General features: G+C 46.3%; 1 protein-coding gene across 3 annotated transcripts in view; it reads left to right on the forward strand.

Annotated features, from left to right (window-relative positions):
- The first annotated feature begins 1,605 nt into the window (after positions 1 to 1,605).
- The window catches only part of INF2 (inverted formin 2), a 106,465-nt gene continuing 86,675 nt past the window's right edge, over positions 1,606 to 21,395 (forward strand). For 2 of the 3 annotated variants that reach the window (XM_073638638.1, XM_073638639.1), the window contains exon 1: positions 1,629 to 1,882. In XM_073638638.1, the coding sequence (XP_073494739.1) occupies positions 1,856 to 1,882 (27 nt within the window). In that variant the 5' untranslated portion in view covers positions 1,629 to 1,855. Of the gene's footprint in view, positions 1,883 to 21,395 lie in introns of all 3 variants that reach the window. The other variant, XM_073638640.1, reaches the window with a different exon arrangement.

Genomic DNA, 21,395 nt, shown 5'->3' on the forward strand with positions numbered 1-21,395 from the left:
CCCCTGGATATTTTAGCAATGCAGTAAGGCGCTGCATTACACCACACAAGCGGTTGGGCAACTCACTTTACAAAGCCAAAAATGTGACACGGACAAGCTGTGAGGCAGGGTAGTCAAACATTTCAGTGTCAGATATCAAGAGAGCATGTCTTAACCAAAAGGGGAAGACAAAGGTGAAGTCTGGTCATGGTTCGAGGTCAGAATACCAGGAAGATAGCGGATCACAGTAAAGGGGCTAGGCAAATGGATGGTGAGTACGAGTTCCAAGGTCAGGAAGCAGTAGATCAACAAACCAAGCTCAGGAATAGAATGAGCGGACCCATGGAAGTTCAGGTTCTGGTACCAGACCCGGACGTTAGTCCAAAGTTTAGTTTGGGTGCCAGAACTGTACCCAAACTTGAACCAGAATCCCGTTGAAAATAATGGTGACCTGAACTTTGGATCTGGAAAAAAATTGTCTCTCTCTCTGCATCGACTTCCCCGGAACTCCGAACTTTGCAACGGACTTTCGGGTTTAAACCCAGAACAAAAGTTCGGGTTCATTCATCTCTACTCAGGAATACAAGGCAAACATGCACCACTGAGCAAATGCTACGATTGGCAGAGATCTGAGACTGACAGCTCAGCTAAGTAGCTGGTTAATCATTTAGAACAGGCAACACCTGAAGGAAGCTCAGCGCCTCTCAGTCTCAGATTGGACTGCCTAGTTCTCTATCAGTATACCAACAGCTCAGCACGCCCAGCACTACATTGGACGATTGAGCTATCAATCACCACGCCCAAGACTCACTGAGCGGAGAAATCGTGACAAAGATGATGATAACGTGCTGGCATTAGATAGCCAAGGGGAAACATAATACAGTCAGTGATTCGGGATATCCACCTAATATTAAATTACTGAAACTTACATTAAACCAATAACAAGGAGCCTCACTGTAGGAGCTCCTAACAATCTGCTGCTCCCTGTGGGCCGACCCTGCGGAAAGTGTTCACTTTTGCTATAGCACTCCCGCAGGACTGCTACACCTACTATACATTGGGATAGGATCTTGGAGATGGGAATACCCCTTTAACATTTACCCAACGCAGCAGCAGCAGCAGGACTCGTTACAGTGTATCGCAGCTCTAACCTGTGCCCAAGAAAAATTACATTTCTCAGCCTGTGGATTTGAGCAATCATGACTAAGGAGCAGAAATGTTGAACATGGTAAAGGAATCTAAACACAGTGTTCTTTTGTAAAGTTGCAGAACTTTTCATTATGCAATCAATATATATTTTTTTATTCTACGTCAAACCACTTAGTACAGTTGCCATAGCAAAAAAAGAAAAAATGAAAAATCTGTAAAAAAAAAAAAGAAGAACTGGATTAGGCGCACGGTACAGATGAGCAGAATATACCGTGTATGTTAGGGATCACCTATGCACATCTGTATGTGCTCCTTTAGTGCGGAGGCATTTGCCTGTTTTGGGCGAGTTATTAATTGTGGAATTTGTAACTTTTGATTTTTCTTTTTCTGTGTGTCCTGAGCTCAGGCCTATCCCAGAAGGAAAGGGGGGGAATGTACTGAGTGGGAGCAGGGAGGGAGAGCCACCACTGCTGCTGCGTGCTGCTTTGGGCGGAACTCTCCAGTCTGCTGACACAGGCAATGTGTGATTCACTCTCACACCCACCATGCAATACATTCCTGAGCCTCAGAGCATACAGTCTACCCTGGATCACTCTCATGTCACTTGTTGATCAGGAAGCCGCACAGTAAAGCACATCAGGACCAGCTTGAATTTGGAAACCTTAATAGCCACATCACCCATTGACCATAATGATAAGCGAACCCTAATACATCTCAACTTACAACTATGGAGAAAACCGACAGCGAATCTGCGGTAAGTCATTGCATTGATCAGTCTATCAGATTTTTAAAAAAAAAAAAAAAAATTCATTCCTAGGCTGCCAAGTTCCTATCATTCATTAATTGCAGGATTTGGCTCATAGTTGCAACATTATGGGGGCAGATAAACGTTCAATTTGGTTCTAACGGATACAAATGTAACACTTCACGGTTGTAATAAAGGACGGTATTATTGCAAAAGATGACAAACTCTGCTCTGCTACGTCTAATGTTGTGGTCGGGCGGCTGGAAATAGGGGATAGAAGGCTCCGAGATAATAACGGGGATGTGGGAAGGGCAGCATGTAGTGCATGAAGAATGTGGATGTCTATTATATATCAAAGTTTTAAGAAGTTTTGCAAAAGTTTGGGAATTTGTTGGAAAGGTCTTGGAATGTTAAATAATCTACTCCCACTGGATACATGTGTGCAGAAGAGAGAGGGATTCAAGAAAATGGACAATAGTGGGTCAATAAACCTATGTAAATAAATGAAGATGTAGGTGTGCAGCCTTTGCCCCTATGGTTTGGGTCAATTAAGCCTGTGAGACAGAGGACAGCATCTCGGTGGGGCACGGTTCCTTTATTTGCCAGTGTCTATAAAAGTGACCGACAACTATTGAAAGTGTAAGCAAACAGCTATTCCTCCCAACCTCATTGAACACATGTACGCTCAATTCGACCGAGAGTACATGTGTTGTCAATAAGGAGTAAGCCACTGCCAGGATATCCCCTAAGAACAAAAAGCATTGAAAATTGAAATTCAGCATGCCCAATTCTTCCCTCTCCCACATCATCTGTCAGAGGTAATTAGGGAGCCCCCATACAGTAGTTAAAAAAAGAAAAGGAGTCTTGGGCCTATACCACGCTGACCCCAGGAAGGTCTAAACTTACATTTTAGTGTCCGCTGCGGTATTATTTATTAATTCTATAGTGCTATAATCTGTGCACATTATAGCACTGCTATTTTTATCTGGGGTGTGTATGTCACAATTAAACATCGGGAGAATAGAAGTAATTCTGCGCTTTCTGGAGTCACAACAATCCAATAATAAAGTAAAATGTAGGTTTGTTGTCAACGCATTTCAGAGTCACACTGACTCCTTCAGGATGACCATACATAAGAATGTATGGCACAGATATATAGGTATTTTTTTACTATATGGTGCTGTTAAGTAATATCACCATACAGTATCTCTTTTACAGTAGTTAATATCACTAATCAGTATTTATTTAGGCACTATATGACACACTTATATAGATAACAATGTACTATATAGCATAATATAGATACTGTGTGGCAGTATTATTTATGTACTATATGGTATCACTATGGAGATACTTCCTGGACATATTACTTGTGTATTGTATGGCACTGTTATGTATTTATTATTATGCATCGCTTATATAGCGCCATAATATTCCACAGGACTTTACAGACATTATGGGCACTGTCCCCATTGGAGCTCACAATCTAAGTTCCCTAACAGTATGTCTTTGGGATGTGGGAGGAAACCGGAGAACCCGGAGGAAACCCACGCAAACACAGGAGAACATACAAACTCCTTGCAGATGTTGTCCTTGGTGGGATTTGAACCCAGGACCCCAGTGCTGCAAGGCTGCAGTGATAACCACTGAACCACCGTTATGTAGATAAATAAATTAAACTATCATGCGGTATCTACATAATAGTACCTTATAGTACATAAGTAATACTACCACACAGTATGTGTAAAACATATACCATATGATACATAAATACCGTCCTACAGAATCCATATAATAGAGCCATATAGTGCATACAGTAAATAATCCCACCACACGAAATTTATAAACTAGTGACATACGCTACATAAGTTAAACTACAATACAGTATCTATATAACAGTGTGAAATAGTACATAGATACTGTATGGTAGTTTCATTTTTTTTTTAACCATATGGCACTATTTTATCAACGTACTTTGGTGGGACTATTTACTGTATGCACTATATGGCACTGTTATACAGACACACTGTATGGTAGTATACTTAAATGAAACCATTATGCAGTATCTATATAATAGTCCCATATTGTACATAAGTAATCCTACCATACTAAATCTAAGTAATAGTTCCATATGGTACATCAATGAAACCACCATGCAGTATCATATGCAGTTATATAAATTTAGTGTGGCAGGGTTATTTATATACTATATGATATCATTATATACGAAATGACACACTTAACATGGTAAGATTACATACTGTATGGCGGTATTCTTTATTTACTGTATAGCACTGTTATGTTCATAATGTGTGGTGGTATTATGTACTATGTGATGCTGTTATGTAGGTACAGCACAATAGTACTATACAACACAGTTCTATAGATTTAGTGTGGCGGTATTACTTCTTATGTACTATATGACGCTGATATGTACGGTAGATACTGACAGATTTGGACAATCCCTTTTGATAGCAAGTTCCCCAGAAAATGACTCCTCAGTGATCACCTGTAATATACAGAGAAACATGGCAGCAACTGTTCACATCCTCAGCTGCGCCACCACATGGTGAAATAATGCATTACATGGATCCTACTCTTATTGGACTGGGTTTATAATGGACACATGGTGGTCGTGAATCCCCACTATTAGTGTAAAAAAAAAAATTCTCATGGGTATGGTCTTATAGTGTTTAAAAAAATAAGCACTTTTTGTATTTGCTGCTTATTAAAATTTTCAGCCGTTCTTGAGATATTGACTTATTTTGTTGACAGCTCGTTGCCTTGGAGACCAACCACTGCTTCTAGACAACAGAAAATGCTCAGTGCTTACAAGCTCTTTTCTATGGAGCTTGTAAGCACTGCTTTAAAGCTAACCAGGAGCACTGGAGTGCGCTGTTACCTCCTAATCCCAGCCAACTTCAGCGCAGTGTTTACAAGCTAGACAGCAGCAGTGGTCGGTCTCCTAGGCAACGAGCTATAAACAAAAAAAAAAGTGTTAATATCTCAAGAACGGCTGAAAATTTTATTCAACAATATACAATGGATATTTGAAATCAGTTTTCTACTTCAAACAGCTGCTTTGATAACATTACAGAAAGGGGTTTTGTATTACTTTAGGTTAAAAGCTCTGTTCCTTAGGAGCCAAGGAGTTAACGTTTGCTTGCCGTCCACGTGAACATGGAAGCTTGGTATACATTCTCTGCTTTGTGTCTTCACAACTGGCTATTAAGTCCGTGGCATTCCAGAACAAGGAGTAAGAAGAGGAGATGGAAAAAAAAATACAGACTCAAAGCTTATGAAGTTTCCAAAATTCTAGCAGAATAACCCTGGAGACAGTCAGCTGTTCTCTCCGATGAGTCACTTCTCCACTTGGCAGAATAAGGGGATAAGAGAGGAAAAAGCTTCACGAAATAGTGTCATCCTCATAATTATGGAAGTAGAACGCTAGATCAGAGTCATAGCTTGTGGGGAGCTGACAAGACGTGCCCTGGGTGTGGGTTTCAAGGTGCCCAGGATATTTAGACAGAAGGGGTCATATGCTGCCCTCCCTAGCTCTAGGTGCCATGCAGTAACTTGGAACTATGGGTCCTAACCAGGTCCCTAGAACTTGGGGCGCCCTAGTCTATCCGTGTCACCCGGTTAACTCCTAAAGGTGGAGATGCCGGGTTCACGTGCCTGGCTATGCTCCTATATCAACCCTTATCTGCCCCCTCCCCCACCAGGGAGATGAGAAGCCGAAGTGTATAGGATTACACTAACCAGACAGACAGATAAGGGAAGACAAACAGGGATAAATGAAAATACCAACCATACAAAATACACTCTCCAAACAACAGAGTGGAACACAGAGGAGTTAAAGGAAGAAGAAACTAAATAGGAGAGGATGAGCACAAAGACAAAACTACAAGCAACAATCTCCTGCATAAATATCCACATAAATCTCCAAATGACAATTCCAACCACAAACTACACCTCCAACTCCAGAACCAGGCAGTAAGAACCAACACTGGCAATTCATAAGCGCCAGAGGCGAGAATATATATCAGAGGGGAGTGGTCAACACTGAACAGATTAACTCTTGCACTGCTAGCAAGGGAAAAACCTGCAGTGTTTAATAAGATGGTGAAGTACTCTTAACAAGTGCAGGAGTTAATGAAACCAGACGCCGCGATCTTCTGGTCCCTCTCTGTTGTGGTATCCCTGTGACATTAGGATTGTAAAACACAAAACTCACATTCTTCTTGGACTTAATACTCTGAATCCAGAGAAAGGCAACTTTGTATGAAAAATTGAGATAAGGAAAATTCTGTCGGCAAACAAACTGTATTTACACTGTAAATTGTCCTGTAGAGCATGTCATTAACATAGATGTGTGAGGTCTCATACAAGGTGCAATCGACATCTTCTTTTCCCAACATAGCAGAACAAGAAAAGCCGGAATTACAATGGTCTCTCTAGGCTAGGACACCATAAAAAGTTTCCATGGAGTCATCTTTGTTGAGTTACGACCAATTTCGTTATCATAGGGGCATCTGTGTCCCAATGATAAAACGGTCTGCCTTTGATCCATCCTTGGCTAGTTATAGGTACACTATACTTGCCAAATATTCAAGAATGTTGGGGGAAAAAAAAATTGTTTACTCATCTTTTTGGTTCTTGTAATTCCCCAGCTCTATTGTAGTCATCAGGAAGTGAAGAGGAGTGCAGGAACGGGGTCTATATTTTGGGGTAGTCTAATCTGGAGTTTCTATGTAAGAAAAAAAAAATATCTTTCCTGGTGTTGTATTAGCTGTGACTCAAAAGTAACTGTTCAAACCAAGCCCAGGCGTTTGGTGCACCCTTGGCATAACCAAACAATTCAGTGTACCTTCCTACCTACATGTTTTACATCCATCTCCATCCTTCCCTGACTCCTGTAAAGCCAGAGTTGACAATAAAGGAAGGGACAAACAGAGATAGATAGAAAACAACAAGGGAGGTGCGAAGGTGAACTGTTTGGTCACACCAAGGGTGCACCAAGCGCCTGTGCTTGGTTTAAAACAGTGATTTTGTGCCGAGTCTCCCTCTAAGGGGGTCTGATTTTGGAATCTATATTAATTTAGGGGTCTGTATTCATTTTGGGGTGTGATTATGGGTTTTATATTCAACAGCCATAAATTGGGAAAGCATTCTATATACTGTAAACGGGCAGGGGATGTGGCCAAATAGTTTAGGATTCCTTTATGCATCTTCTTCTAGAGTTTTTCCCGATATCCATTTTAAAAATGACGCCTCGGGGCTCATTAATAAGTCATTGTTTGACATATGTGCGGTTTTTGTTTTTTTTCCAACAGATAGCAAATGGATACATGGTTGTGTGGCACCCCAGGGGTCTGGTTTCCACAGTAATAGCAATATTACGTCTGTGAGCAGGTGGGAGGTCTCCTGGGCAGGAATCCTAAGCATGCCACACCTCCTGCCCAGTCCTGGGAGGGGAAGAACTTCCCCTACATAAACTGGGGCTGAGGCAGGGTTAGAAGAGAGGAGTTCCAGACAGAGACGGAGTCTGGTCTGGACACGCAGAAACAGGGACAGATAGACATCAGGAGCTCTGTAGGAGCCAAGGAGAAGCGCCAGGGGCTGGAGCTGTGCAGAGCTCGCCCTGGGAGAAGGTACTAAAACCGGACACAGGAGTCCGAGGCTGTGGGGACTAAGATATACCCAGCAGCAGAATCCATCCGGCAGGGGATTCCAGGTCCTCTGGCCATAAAAGCCCGGAGGCTCAGTCACAACGAAGGGACCAGCACCGCCATCCCAGAGCGGAGGCTAACAGGAGGCCCCAGGTCACCAGCCATACGGGTGAGCACCACACGGTATACCCAGGGACGTGGGCTACTTGTAACCGCCGAAAGCAGGGTAGCCAGGAAGGGTACAGACTAACGGGAAGGCCTACAACTCCACCTGGCCAGGGGAACTCCGGCTTACTCGCAGACTAACCAGGCCCCAACTACTAGCCAGTACTCCCGGGGGAATTTGCCTTGTACCATCAGTAAAGACCCTGAACTGTACCCTCGCGTCTCCGTGCTTCCTTGTCGCACCATTAGTGCTGGGACATCCACACCATCACTCCCAACATCAACCTCATCCTCTGCCCTGAGGCCATACCCCTCCCGTTGGGGGTTATACCATCCACGCTGCACATCCGTACCACCGGCCTCAGCGGACTGCCCTGCAGCGGCGGCTTCATAGCCGCATTCAACGGGTGGCGTAGTCGGACACTAATACCATCATACCAATAACTGCCACTTAGTTTGACCACCCTGGGCACGGACCGGGTCACCGCCACACGAAGACTACTACCCCCTTCGGATCCGGCTCCGGGTATCCCCCGCGCGCCCGCGCGCCGCAGTACAGCACTGGCCCAGGGGGCGCGTCAACTTTGGCGTAGCCGGCAGGATTACGTGCCCGCAACCACCGGGTACTGCGTGCCTGAAAAAAGAGACTTTTATACTTACCTGTGGTGAAGTTTCCCGCCGTCCGGAGCCGATTCCCGCCATCAGACGCCATCTTGGACCGTTTCCCGCCGTCTTCTGCCTTCTTCCCGCCATCCGCAGCTGCTTCCCGCCTTCGGACGCCATCTTCGGGACGCCGCACGGGAAGAAGAGGGGCGTGGACTCCGAAAGCCCGTGAGAACTGAAGCCCCGCCTCACGTCCGGACGTTGCGTAAGGTCCTGGAAGGAGCCCAGCAGACGCCGACGTCACAGGAGCGCGACGGAAGGTCCTCAACCCTGACGATCCACTGCGGAGCCGCGGCCTACGGAAGAGGATCATCGCAAGGTAGGCCACGGTCCACTAGGGGGGAGGAGGATGTCGGATACGGAGGAGAGCTTCACCGCCACAACCGCCGCCAGCGCCACCGCTGCTGCGGTCATGCCTTTCACCATGCCCTATATCCCGGGGGCAGCCTGGCTACCCCAGTACTCAGGGGAGTCACATACCCTAAATGACTTCAGAGAAAGGCTGGATAGCCTCTTCCAGGTGTATCCCCTCACGGAGGCGCAAAAAGTGAGCATCCTGGTGGCCCAATTAATCGGGGCAGCCCAAAGGGAGGTAAAGTCCTGGCCACCTGGGAGGAAGAGGACTGTCAGAGACATACTAACCCGGCTGAAAGACACATTTGACACCCGCACCTCAGCCGAAATAAAACTAAGATTTTATGGGTGCAAACAACGGGCACATGAGAGTATAAGAGACTATGCTCTAAACCTACAAGAGGCCCTGAGAGCCATTAAGCAAGCAGACCCTGACAGCGTGGGAAATGAAGATAAGCTGTTGACTGAACAATTCATTGAGGGTCTACTGTGCAATGCCCACCGAACCCAGTTGCGGGCAATGGCCTTACAGGACCCTGACCTGGACTTTGCACAGTTCAAGGACAGAGCCATCCGGGTGCTCCGAGAACCGGCACCAGGTGGCGCTGTGACCCACAGGCGCCCTGCTATCACTTATCACCAGGAGACGGCGCCCTTGTCTGCAGGGCCTGTGGGAGCTGATGCGCAGGCTTTAAACAATGACCCAGCTACAGACCTGCACCATCAGGTCCAAGAGCTAACTAAAAGCGTTGCCGCGCTAACCCGAACTGTGCAGTCTTTACAGGTTTCTACTGCAGGGAAGATCGAGCTGGCATCCGGACTGGAGGACATCCCGTGGCGCCGACCAAGGAGGACCCCACCGGCCAGAGGAAGACCCAGCGATCGATACAACGAGGACGGACGACCTATTTGCCGCCGCTGCAATCAACCCGGACATGTGGCAAGGTACTGTCATTTAAACGGGCACAACCTGGGGTAGAGGGCCAACCCCCAGGCATAAGACCATCAGGCCCATCAAACTGGCGTGATAAATACGTAGGGGGACGTCCAATCTTGCCTGTGGTACTGGATGGCATTCCTATGAGTGCCCTACTAGACACTGGGTCACAGGTCACCACCATCCCGTACGTGCTCTTCAAGCAGTACTGGAATGATTCGGACATAACCCGCTACCCAGACGACGACCTGAGTATCATCGCCAGCAATGGTCAGCCCGTGCCGCAGGTGGGATTCAAGGAGGTGACCATTAAAATTGGTAAAGTCGAACTGGCGGCACAAGGACTGATTATAGTGGACATAGACCGTCATGAGAGTCACCCTAGAATCACCCTGGGAACCAATGTAATTGAAAATTGTCTTGCAGAGGTGATTCTCATTTTACAGCAGGTTGCCAAGAACGCCAGTTCCGGCCAGCAGCGTGTGCTCCAAAAAGAGATCCGGGCACTGATGAAGCGGCAACAGGTGGAACTATCTGGTGGTGAGATAGGTAGCGTGAGAATGTGTGACCCGTTCCCTATTGCCATGCCCCCAAAAAGTGAGATGATGATCTGGTGCCGGGCAGCTATTGGTCTAAGAGGTAGAGACTACCAAGCAATGGTAGAACCCGTCTACTCAGACAGTAGGCCCACCATTTTGACAGCACGGGGGGTGGTCGATGTACGCCATGGGAGGGTGCCCGTTCGCATCATAAATATCGGTGAGAGAGAAGTACACCTGCCCCGGTATGCCACGCTAGCTAAATTGTTCACCATAAACCAGAATTCTGTACAGGCCGTGGAACCCTTGCCTCCATCTCAACCAGAGGAAGGTAACGGCTCTAAGAAACCAATGGAGGACTGGTGTCAGCAACTACATCTGGGTACTGACTCCACTCCCTCACACCAGAAACAAGGAGTCTATCGGGTGGTTCAAGAGTACGAGAGAGTGTTTAGTAAACACCCGTTAGACTTCGGGCGAGTAAAGGGGGTAGAACACCACATCCCCACGGGAGACCATCCTAAAGGAGAGATACCGACCCGTACCCCCTGCACACTACCAACACGCCAAGGGGATGCTTAGAGACATGAAGGAGGCTGGGGTTATCAGGGACAGCTGTAGCCCCTGGGCAGCTCCACTAGTCTTAGTGAAAAAGAAAGACAACACCATGAGAATGTGTGTAGACTACAGGAAGGTCAACCGTATCACACACAAAGATGCGTACCCGTTACCAAGGATAGAAGAGTCCTTAGCTGCATTAAAATCTGCTAACTTCTTCTCTACTTTGGATCTCACTAGCGGGTACTGGCAGGTTCCTGTAGCAGAGGCAGACCGGGAGAAGACCGCATTCACCACCCCGATGGGTCTCAGCGAATTTAACTGCATGCCGTTCGGGCTCTGCAACGCACCAGGAACCTTCCAACGGTTGATGGAATGCTGTCTGGGACACCGGAACTTCGAGACGGTCCTGTTATACCTGGACGATGTCATCGTCTATTCCAAGACCTACGAGGACCACCTGAAACACCTGGCAGAAGTGTTCGAAGCTCTGGCAAACTACGGCCTAAAGGTGAAACCCTCCAAGTGTCATCTCCTGAAACCAAAGGTGCAATACCTGGGACACGTGGTGAGTGCTGACGGAGTGGCTCCTGACCCTGATAAGATCACCGTGATTAAGGACTGGCCAAGACCCTCCAGCATAAAGGAAGTGCGGCAGTTCCTCGGGTTGGTAGGCTACTACCGAAGATTCATTCCCGGTTTCACCAAAATGGCAGCCCCTATGCAGGACCTCCTGATAGGTCAATCTCGAAAAGCCAAAAACCAGAAGCCGCCCTTCAGGTGGGAAAAGCTGGAAGAGGAGTCCTTTTGCCAGCTGAAGATGGCCCTCCAGGGGGATGAAATCCTGGCATATCCAGACTACAGCCAACCCTTTATCCTCCACACGGACGCAAGTAACATCGGGCTAGGAGCCGTACTGTCCCAGATCCAGCAAGGAAAAGAACGGGTAATCGCTTACGCTAGCCGAAAGCTACGACCCACCGAGAGGAACCCTGAGAATTATAGCTCATTCAAGCTGGAGTTCCTGGCAGTAGTGTGGGCAGTGACCGAACGTTTCAAGCATTACCTTGCCTCCTCCAAATTCATCGTGTACACGGATAACAACCCGTTGACACACCTGGACACTGCAAGGCTCGGTGCTCTGGAACAGAGATGGATGGCTCGCCTGTCCAACTTTGAATTCACCATCAAATACCGGGCAGGACGCTCCAATGCCAACGCGGATGCCCTGTCTAGAATGCCGAACTTACCGGACGTAGGGGAAGATCCAGAAGAAGTTGAGCTCCCTGCGTTCCACCGTCATGGGATTACCCTGTATTCCAGCCGTGTGAAGGACAGGCGCTCCGCGACGTTCAATCCCTTGCCCCACTACAACTGGGCGGAGACACAAGACAGTGATCCTGCAGTCCGCCTGGTGAAGGAAATGCTGACCCAAGCCGATGCCAGTCTGGACCCAGACGCCCCAGAGGAGACTAAGCAACTGTGGAAGGAGTAAAGTAGGCTGTTCCTCTACAGGGAGAAGTTGTGCTGGAGAATGGTTAACTCTCGAACGCATGAGTTGACCTGGCAGGTAGTGGTCCCCAGACGAGACGCGGCTATGATTCTGGAGGCGTACCACAACGGAGCAGGACATTTCGGGTGGAAGAAGCTGGAGTTCTTATTGCGTGAACGGTTCTACTGGGTAGGCATGAGAGGAGCCATCGAGAGGTGGTGCAGAGACTGTGGACCGTGCCACCTAAGAAGGAAGGACCGTGCCAGCCAGAAGACTCCCTTGCAGCCCATCATCACCCGACAGCCACTGGAACTGGTAGCCCTGGACCATGTGAAACTGGCTCCAAGCAGATCTGGGTATGTCTACGCCCTCACAATCGTAGATCATTACTCCCGGTTCCTGGTGGTGGTCTCGGTCAAGGACTTAACGGCTCAAACAGCAGCTAGAGCCTTCCAGCAGCACTTCTGCCGTCCACACGGGTACCCGGACCAAGTGCTGACAGACCAAGGGCCAGCCTTCGAAGCGGAAGTCTTCCAGGAGTTCTGCAACCTGTATGGCTGCACGAAGATAAGAACAACGCCCTATCACCCACAAACTAATGGACTCTGCGAGAAGATGAACCAGGTGGTGATAGACCTCCTGAAAACATTGCCCCTGGAAGAACGCAGTATGTGGCCTGAGAAGCTGCCTGATCTGGTGGACCTATACAACCACATCCCTGTAGGTTCTACCAACTGTACCCCGGCTTACCTAATGAGAGCGAGACCTGGTAAGCTGCCTATCGACCTGGATATGGGAGTCCTGACACCCGAGGACACCTCGCCAAAGGCAGACTGGGATACAGGGCGGCAGCAGCAGTATCGGAAAGTGCAGGAGAGCGTGGAGCGAAGTCTGTCTCAAGCTAGAGAAAGGCAAGAGAGGGCTTATAATCAGTATGCTCCCGCTGTTCCCCTGGTACCTGGAGAGCAGGTCTTGAAGAGGAAAAGACGGCTCCACAAGTTGGACGACCAGTGGGAGAAGGACCCGTACACCGTACTGCCATCAAGCCATGAGAGCCCAAAGATTTGCGTGATCAGTAAGGATGGAGGAGAAACCACAGCCGTTGTCTCCAGAGACCACCTGAAGAAGTGTCCCGAGCAGCTGCAAAACCCTGAAGAAGAAGATCAAGAAAACCCTCGACCCGCAGAGGAAAGGGAAGAAATGATCAGGACTGTACTCGGAGACTTCCCCCGGTCTTGGACACAAGTAAACGGTGCTGTCGTGGTACCCGTCCTCACCTTTCTCCAGCCAGCCCCGCAAGTGCCTACAGAAGAACCAGTAGAGCTGGAAGAGCAGCCGGCCCAAGAGGCAGAAGAGTCCACACCAGCAGTACAGGAGGATCAACCCTCTGCTAGTAGCGAGCCTGCCGTGCCCCTAGTGAGCCAAAGAGTGCGCAGAAAGCTGCCCAGCTTACCCATAACACCTCCTACACCCTGTAGTGCAGGACCAGTGAGTGAGCTCCGTAGGTCCACTAGGGTTACCAGAGGCCAGATGCCCGTACGTTGGAGAATCTAAGTTGGCTAGTTGCTTTAACTATTTTATGTTTACCTGTTTTGTTGTAGCCGTTGCTAATTATGTTTTTCAGTTACAGATTTCTTTATATGGACTGACAGGTTATGGACAGTGAGTAACCGGAACTCTGTTGTAAATATGTTTGGAGCGTAACCCAGGAATGAACTACAGACTGTTAAAGACTCGGGGCAGGACAGACCCCTACCTGGTTACGGCTCCCTGTTCTTTGGTGAAATGGACACCCTTATTGCTTCCCGGTTACGAACACGCCGTGACCATCTCATGTATTTAATTGTTATTGTTTATACCCTGTTATGTTTTCAAAAATATGTTTAGTCCGGGAGTACTAAATTTCACTAGGGGGGAATGTGGCACCCCAGGGGTCTGGTTTCCACAGTAATAGCAATATTACGTCTGTGAGCAGGTGGGAGGTCTCCTGGGCAGGAATCCTAAGCATGCCACACCTCCTGCCCAGTCCTGGGAGGGGAAGAACTTCCCCTACATAAACTGGGGCTGAGGCAGGGTTAGAAGAGAGGAGTTCCAGACAGAGACGGAGTCTGGTCTGGACACGCAGAAACAGGGACAGATAGACATCAGGAGCTCTGTAGGAGCCAAGGAGAAGCGCCAGGGGCTGGAGCTGTGCAGAGCTCGCCCTGGGAGAAGGTACTAAAACCGGACACAGGAGTCCGAGGCTGTGGGGACTAAGATATACCCAGCAGCAGAATCCATCCGGCAGGGGATTCCAGGTCCTCTGGCCATAAAAGCCCGGAGGCTCAGTCACAACGAAGGGACCAGCACCGCCATCCCAGAGCGGAGGCTAACAGGAGGCCCCAGGTCACCAGCCATACGGGTGAGCACCACACGGTATACCCAGGGACGTGGGCTACTTGTAACCGCCGAAAGCAGGGTAGCCAGGAAGGGTACAGACTAACGGGAAGGCCTACAACTCCACCTGGCCAGGGGAACTCCGGCTTACTCGCAGACTAACCAGGCCCCAACTACTAGCCAGTACTCCCGGGGGAATTTGCCTTGTACCATCAGTAAAGACCCTGAACTGTACCCTCGCGTCTCCGTGCTTCCTTGTCGCACCATTAGTGCTGGGACATCCACACCATCACTCCCAACATCAACCTCATCCTCTGCCCTGAGGCCATACCCCTCCCGTTGAGGGTTATACCATCCACGCTGCACATCCGTACCACCGGCCTCAGCGGACTGCCCTGCAGCGGCGGCTTCATAGCCGCATTCAACGGGTGGCGTAGTCGGACACTAATACCATCATACCAATAACTGCCACTTAGTTTGACCACCCTGGGCACGGACCGGGTCACCGCCACACAAAGACTACTACCCCCTTCGGATCCGGCTCCGGGTATCCCCCGCGCGCCGCACTACAGCACTGGCCCAGGGGGCGCGTCAGTTGTATATGGCACTTTTCGGGGGCTTCTTTCATTTTGCTAATAGTACATAAAAAAAAATAAAAAAAATTGTAAAACATGTCAGAGTTTGGTTCAATTCACGACCGACGTCACACATTTCAATCAGTGGATTTGTGATGTAAATGGAAAGCAGACAGATGCCATCCATGTTGCAGAAAAGTGTGAATTTGCCGTGAAGAGTGTGGACACCATTAACGACTGATAATTTATTCCCTTGTTGGGGGCAAGTCCAAGAACGTCATAGCAGTTCTTCAGCCTGGTGACCCACCCAAACAGCAGCTCTTATCTCAGCTTCCCATGGGAGTATCTTGATGAACATCCTTGAAAAGATTAATCATATAGAGAGTTGATAGCCTGGGGATATGTGTTTGATTTCTCTTTGGTTTAACACATTATGAGATTATAGGTTTATCATGAGCAATACAAATTTGGCTCATCCGGGGTGCGGCTCATGTACTTATCAGTTTATTAGTCAGCATAAGCAAACATTGGGCATAGTCTCCTGAGGAATGACCCACAGACATTAGCTTCCTATGTAGATGCTCTTGTCATCCGCTGGATTTCCTTCATGAGTCAGCCGCAGGCTGCATGCTCCTCATAGATTACAGTGCGATGTTTGCAATATTTCTGTATTATGGCTTTGCAGTTATTCCCTTTGGAGGTACCTACATGGGATATATCCCTTGGAGGGACCAACCATTTACTGTCACATTTCTGCTGAATCCGTTTAGCTATCTCTACCATATTATGCAGCAAGCACTTTTATGAATTGGATTGTTTTGCATAGATGTGAGAAATCGGATTGAAGCATGGCTTAATTATAACTTGGGAAATGAATAAGAGCTAGCACTTCATCTGACCCCGGTTGCTTTAGGACCTCCTTCTTTGAACAGGTAATTGCAGTAGGTTATCTGCTGGAGAACAGACAGAAGGTCTGGACTCCGTGTATACAAGAGGATGAGAAGTGACAAATCTATCACCTCCTGAGAAAACTCGTTTGGTCTTCAAAGGAATTATAGCAGACTTTTTGGAACCGCATTCCAGTTATGAATATTGTTTTTTTTGTGACAGGCGTAGATCCTATAGTTATGGAATATATTTTCAGAGTCATGACAAAGTAGCGAACATAACGCATTTACTTAAAGCACTGGGCGACCTGCGCATCAGCCTCAAATCAATATTGGACAGATGGATCATTATATACTTGTGCATCTCACAAAATTAGAATATCATCAAAAAGTTAATTTATTTAAGTTCTTTAATCCAAAAAGTGAAACTCATATTATATAGAGTCATTACAAACAGGGTGATCTATTTCAAGTGTTTATTTCTGTTAATGTTGATGATTATGGCTTACAGCCAATGAAAACACAAAAGTCATTATCTCAGTAAATTAAAATTAACAAAAAACACCTGCAAAGGCTTCCTAAGTATTAAAAAAGGTCCCTTAGTCTGTTTAAGTAGGCTCCACAATCATGGGGAAGATTGCTGACTTGACAGATGTCCAGAAGGCAGTCATTGACACACTCCACAAGGTCCCAGAGTTCCAATTTTCATTTGGAAATCAAGGTCCCAGAGTCTGGAGGAAGAGTGGAGAGGCCACAATCCAAGCTGCTTGAGGTCTAGTGTGAAGTTTCCACAATCAGTGATGGTTTGGGGAGCCATGTCATCTGCTGGTGTAGGTCCACTGTGTTTTACCAAGACCAAAGTCAGCGCAGCCGTCTACCAGAAAATTTTAGAGCACTTCATGCTTCCCTCTGCCGACAAGCTTTTTGGAGATGGAAATGTCATTCTCCAGCAGGACTTGGCACCTGTCCTCACTGCCAAAAGTACCAATACCTGGTTTATAATAATAATTATATTTTTTTATTTTTATAGCGCCAACATATTCCACAGCACTTTACAATTTTAGGGGGGACTTATACAGACAATACAGAATAAGCATATCTAAAATCAAAAGGAATGAGGGCCCTGTTTGCAAGCTTACAGTCTATGAGGAAATGGGGGAGACACAAAAGGTAAAGTGTACATATATTGTATAATGTAATACAAACAGCAGCATCACTGTGCTTGATTGGCAGCAAACTCGCCTGACCTTAACCCCATAGAGAATCTATTATAGAGAATCTATCGTGTATTGTCAAGAGGAAGATGAGAGACACCAGACCCCACAATGCAGACGAGCTGAAGGCGGCTATCAAAGCAACCTGGGCTTCCATAACACCTCAGCAGGGCCACAGGCTGATCGCCTCCATGCCACATTGCCGCATTGATGCAGTAATTGATGCAAAAGGAGCCCCGACCAAGTATTGAGTGCATTTACTGAACATACATTTCAGTAGGCCAACATGGATTTTAAAATCATTTTTCAAGCTGTTATAAAGTATTCTAATTTACTGAGATAATGACTTGTGTTTTCATTGGCTGTAAGCCATCAACATTAACAGAAATAAACACTTGAAATAGATCACTCTGTATGTAATGACTCTATATAATATACAAGTTTCACTTTTTGTATTGAAGAACTGAAATTAATTAACTTTTTGATGATATTCTAATTTAGTGAGATGCACCTGTATGTGCATTGTTTCCCCATCTATGGAAAGTTAAAATCATGATAGGAAATAAGGCATTACTATCTCCCGCCTGGGACCTTCAGGTGCGCAGATATCTTGAAAATTGGGTCTCAATTTTTCCAGACCTTAGCCACATCCCATTGACCAGTGCTAGGCGAGGTCACCAAGGGGAGGTATGTGGACGTGACTTGTCTGATAATGATTATAATGCAGAACTTGCTTTTATCAGTCCTGGAAGATACATTTTTATGTAGTTCTGTACTGTTTTCCTAAAAGGAGAGTTTCCCTTCGCTAAGATATGAGCCATTTCCGTGACTCAAGTTTAGTCATTTTCTTCCATTATCCCTCTTTGTTTTATGTAATTGTATATACTGGATTGTTTTGTCCTCTTTTGTAATATATTTTGTATATTTTCATAAACACTGCCTATTTTTTAAGATTAAATATATAAAACACAATAGCTTTGTAGCTCTATAAACCACATCCCTGAACTTATGAAACCTGTAATGGGTGTCCAATCAGCCTGTATAAACGATCGGTGGTGGCAGCTAGTTTTCTTGGGTTATTGCGGAGCTTGCAGTGATTGTACCAGAGTGTGTGCGCTTGCGTGTGCTATAATAATTATATATATTACACACACATTCCATGAGTTAGAATCAGAGGTGTATATACTATATATTCACTGTAACCTGTTCAATATCCGGCCTAGTAGCAAAAGCGTGATCCCCTGGTTATTTTCCGTGTCCAACATTTATCCAGGGACTCTACAGCACAATGGCAGTATATTCATACATAAAACAAACATTTCTACGACAAAGCCATTAGTATACCACCGTTGCAGTCTTTTCCTCCTTTTTGGTAGGTATATTTTTGGCTTATGTGGAAAAAAAAAAAAAAAAAGGGATAGAGGCTTCACAAACCGCTTTAATTATGAAAACTCCACTGAATTTTAAAAAAAATGCAGGTTCCACCATGTAACCTTTAATGAGTCTCATGTTCTGGAATGTGACAAAACAGACTTTTCGGTCATTATGCCTCAATTTAAAGACCTTTATGCATCATTTTACAAAATCCTTGAGATAAGTCACCAAGCAACATGTCAGACAGTCCCCTCTTTCCAGCTTTCATGGTCGCAGATTTGGCAGGAATAAAGATCCTTGTTGCCAGCAGCCAAAATGAGACCCTTTTTTTAATATTCTATACTTGCAACCTGAAAAAAGGCTGATAAATCCCCCCTATACCTGAACCCTCAAAAAAAAAATGTCAAAAGGAGAGCTAAAAAGTAATTATATAAAGATCTATGATTAATATCTGCAGGCAGTGACAGCTCCGTAGACTGTCTCCACCCGGAACGTCTACAGTCTATGAAATGCCTCTACGTGAATATAATTAATCACTTCCCGTGACGACCGACTAAGAAATGAACCCGGGTGATCAAAGTGCGAAATGGGTGAAAACACAAGATTTAATTTCCATATAGTTTCCCTTTAATACATTTTATTGATTTGCTTCGATAAGGCAGTGTGTGCTATGCTTTAGGAAAAGTCTTAACTAGATCTGTTGCCCAAGCCTAATCCTTCTATCTAAAGCCGCCCATACACATTAGACAACTGTCAACCAAGCCCACTAGGATCATTAGACAGACTAATGTGTATGGAAGCCCAGATCATTTATTGTCCATCAAACCGGCAGGTCTGATTTCACACTGCTGATCATATGGTCTCCCAGTGACATGTCTGGCAGCAGCTCTCTCATAGACAACGCAGGATTGCTCTGCCGAACTAGCGCTCCTGTGTATGGAAGAGTCTTCCATCATTCCACTGACAGCCATCTCATGATCTACTAATATACAGGGTGGTCCAAAAGTAGGTGGACAGAAACTTTTTTTTTTTTATATGTGGAGCTTAAAAGGCCACATTCACATTAGATGAAAGTTGACCAAACCTGCAGATGTTGGTGGGATTGGTCAACCATCTAATGTTTATGGAGGCCTCAGTCAAGACTCTTCCCTGACAGATGATCTGGCAGAGGGATTGGGCAGTTGGCCATTATTTTTATGATTTATAGGTCATTCATTTTTAATTTATGCTTAAAAAAAAATGGAAGAATGATTAAGGCCATGAAAAAAATGCTGCCGTTTGGCCTCATTTTTCGCAGTGATTTTCTATAATTGCGGTTGAAAACTCTGCCAAAAACTTTTATTTCAGATATCTCTAAGTAAAATAACGTAAGGAAATTGCATCGTGTGAACATGGTCTGAGGAGTTTCCCCGTCTTCTAGCATACATGTGCTGTTCATAATTTTTATGGACCTATTGACTTGAATGGGCGAGTTCAGACAACATAACTCACCTGAATGGAACATGGCTCCACTGGTTCGTGGGAAAAATTATACAAGTGAATAGCCTAACAGACTAAAATAGAAAATACGGACAGCAAATGGATGACAAACACTGATGTGTGAGTAAGACTTAACTGCTTAGATGAGGTTGTTGCTATTGACTGTGGCATCTAAGGAGGTTGAGGTCATGCGTCTGGGTTCGAACCCTTGAGCCTGTGCTTTGTGGTCGGCTACTCTGTCTGCCCAGCCACAGAAGATACATCTTTTCTCTGGGTGTTTAGTTTCTGTTATCCTTGCTTCAGGGGGAACAGGTGTTTTCATTTACTCATTTGTCTGCCCTATCACCTTTCATGTGCGGCTTTATATACTTTCCCCTTGCTGGTGATCGTCTCATTTTGATGTACAGCCATACTGCTGTAGTTTAAGCCAATCAGTGAAAGACCAGCTAGAGTTTCTCTCTTTGTTGTTTAGGTTCTTTACTAGTTTTGAGCGAGCACTAAAATGCTCGGGTGCTCGAAGCTCAGGTGCTCAACCCGAGCAACGAGCCCAATGTTAGTCTATGGGAGACCCGAGCATTTTTGCGGCGGCACCCCCCGCAGTCTGTAGAAAGCCTAAAAAGGGCCCAAAACGATAGTGACAGTGCTCAAATGACATGGGGATCGCCCCAGGAAGCATTTCTGACCCCCAGGTCACTGCTGTCAACAACGTGGTCAGAGGTATTAAGCCACTTTTACGGGCTCACAATAAAACGTTCAAAAACAAAACGGAAACTGTTTTCCGGTGAAATATGTTAAGGAACATCCTTTCCAGGGTAAAGACTTGTGTATAAGGTAAAATAAATAACTAAAAACAAAAATATTCCTCCACACCTTGGGCTATGTTCACAAGTAGCATTTTTTTTATGCGTTTTTGCACTTTTGTATTGCATTCAACTGACGCGCCCCTGGGCCTGTGTCGCGCTGCGATGCGCACGCGGGAGCTTACCCGGAGCCGGATCTCTTGAGGGTTGTAGTCTCGTGGCGGCGACCCGGTCCGTGCCCAGGGAGTCAAACTGAGCGGCGATGTACTAGCAGTAGATGGTTGGTGACTACGCCACCCGTTGAATGCAGCTATGGAGCTGCCGCTGCAGGGCAGACCGCTGAGGCCGGTGGAAGGATGGTGCAGCGTGGATGGTATAACCCCCAACGGGAGGGGTATGGCCTCAGGGCAGCCGACGTGGATGATGGGGGTAGCAGG

The sequence above is a fragment of the Phyllobates terribilis genome, unplaced genomic scaffold (assembly GCF_046119375.1).
Source record: "Phyllobates terribilis strain yellow unplaced genomic scaffold, ASM4611937v1 Scaffold_7__3_contigs__length_470593459, whole genome shotgun sequence".
Lineage (NCBI taxonomy): Eukaryota > Metazoa > Chordata > Amphibia > Anura > Dendrobatidae > Phyllobates > Phyllobates terribilis.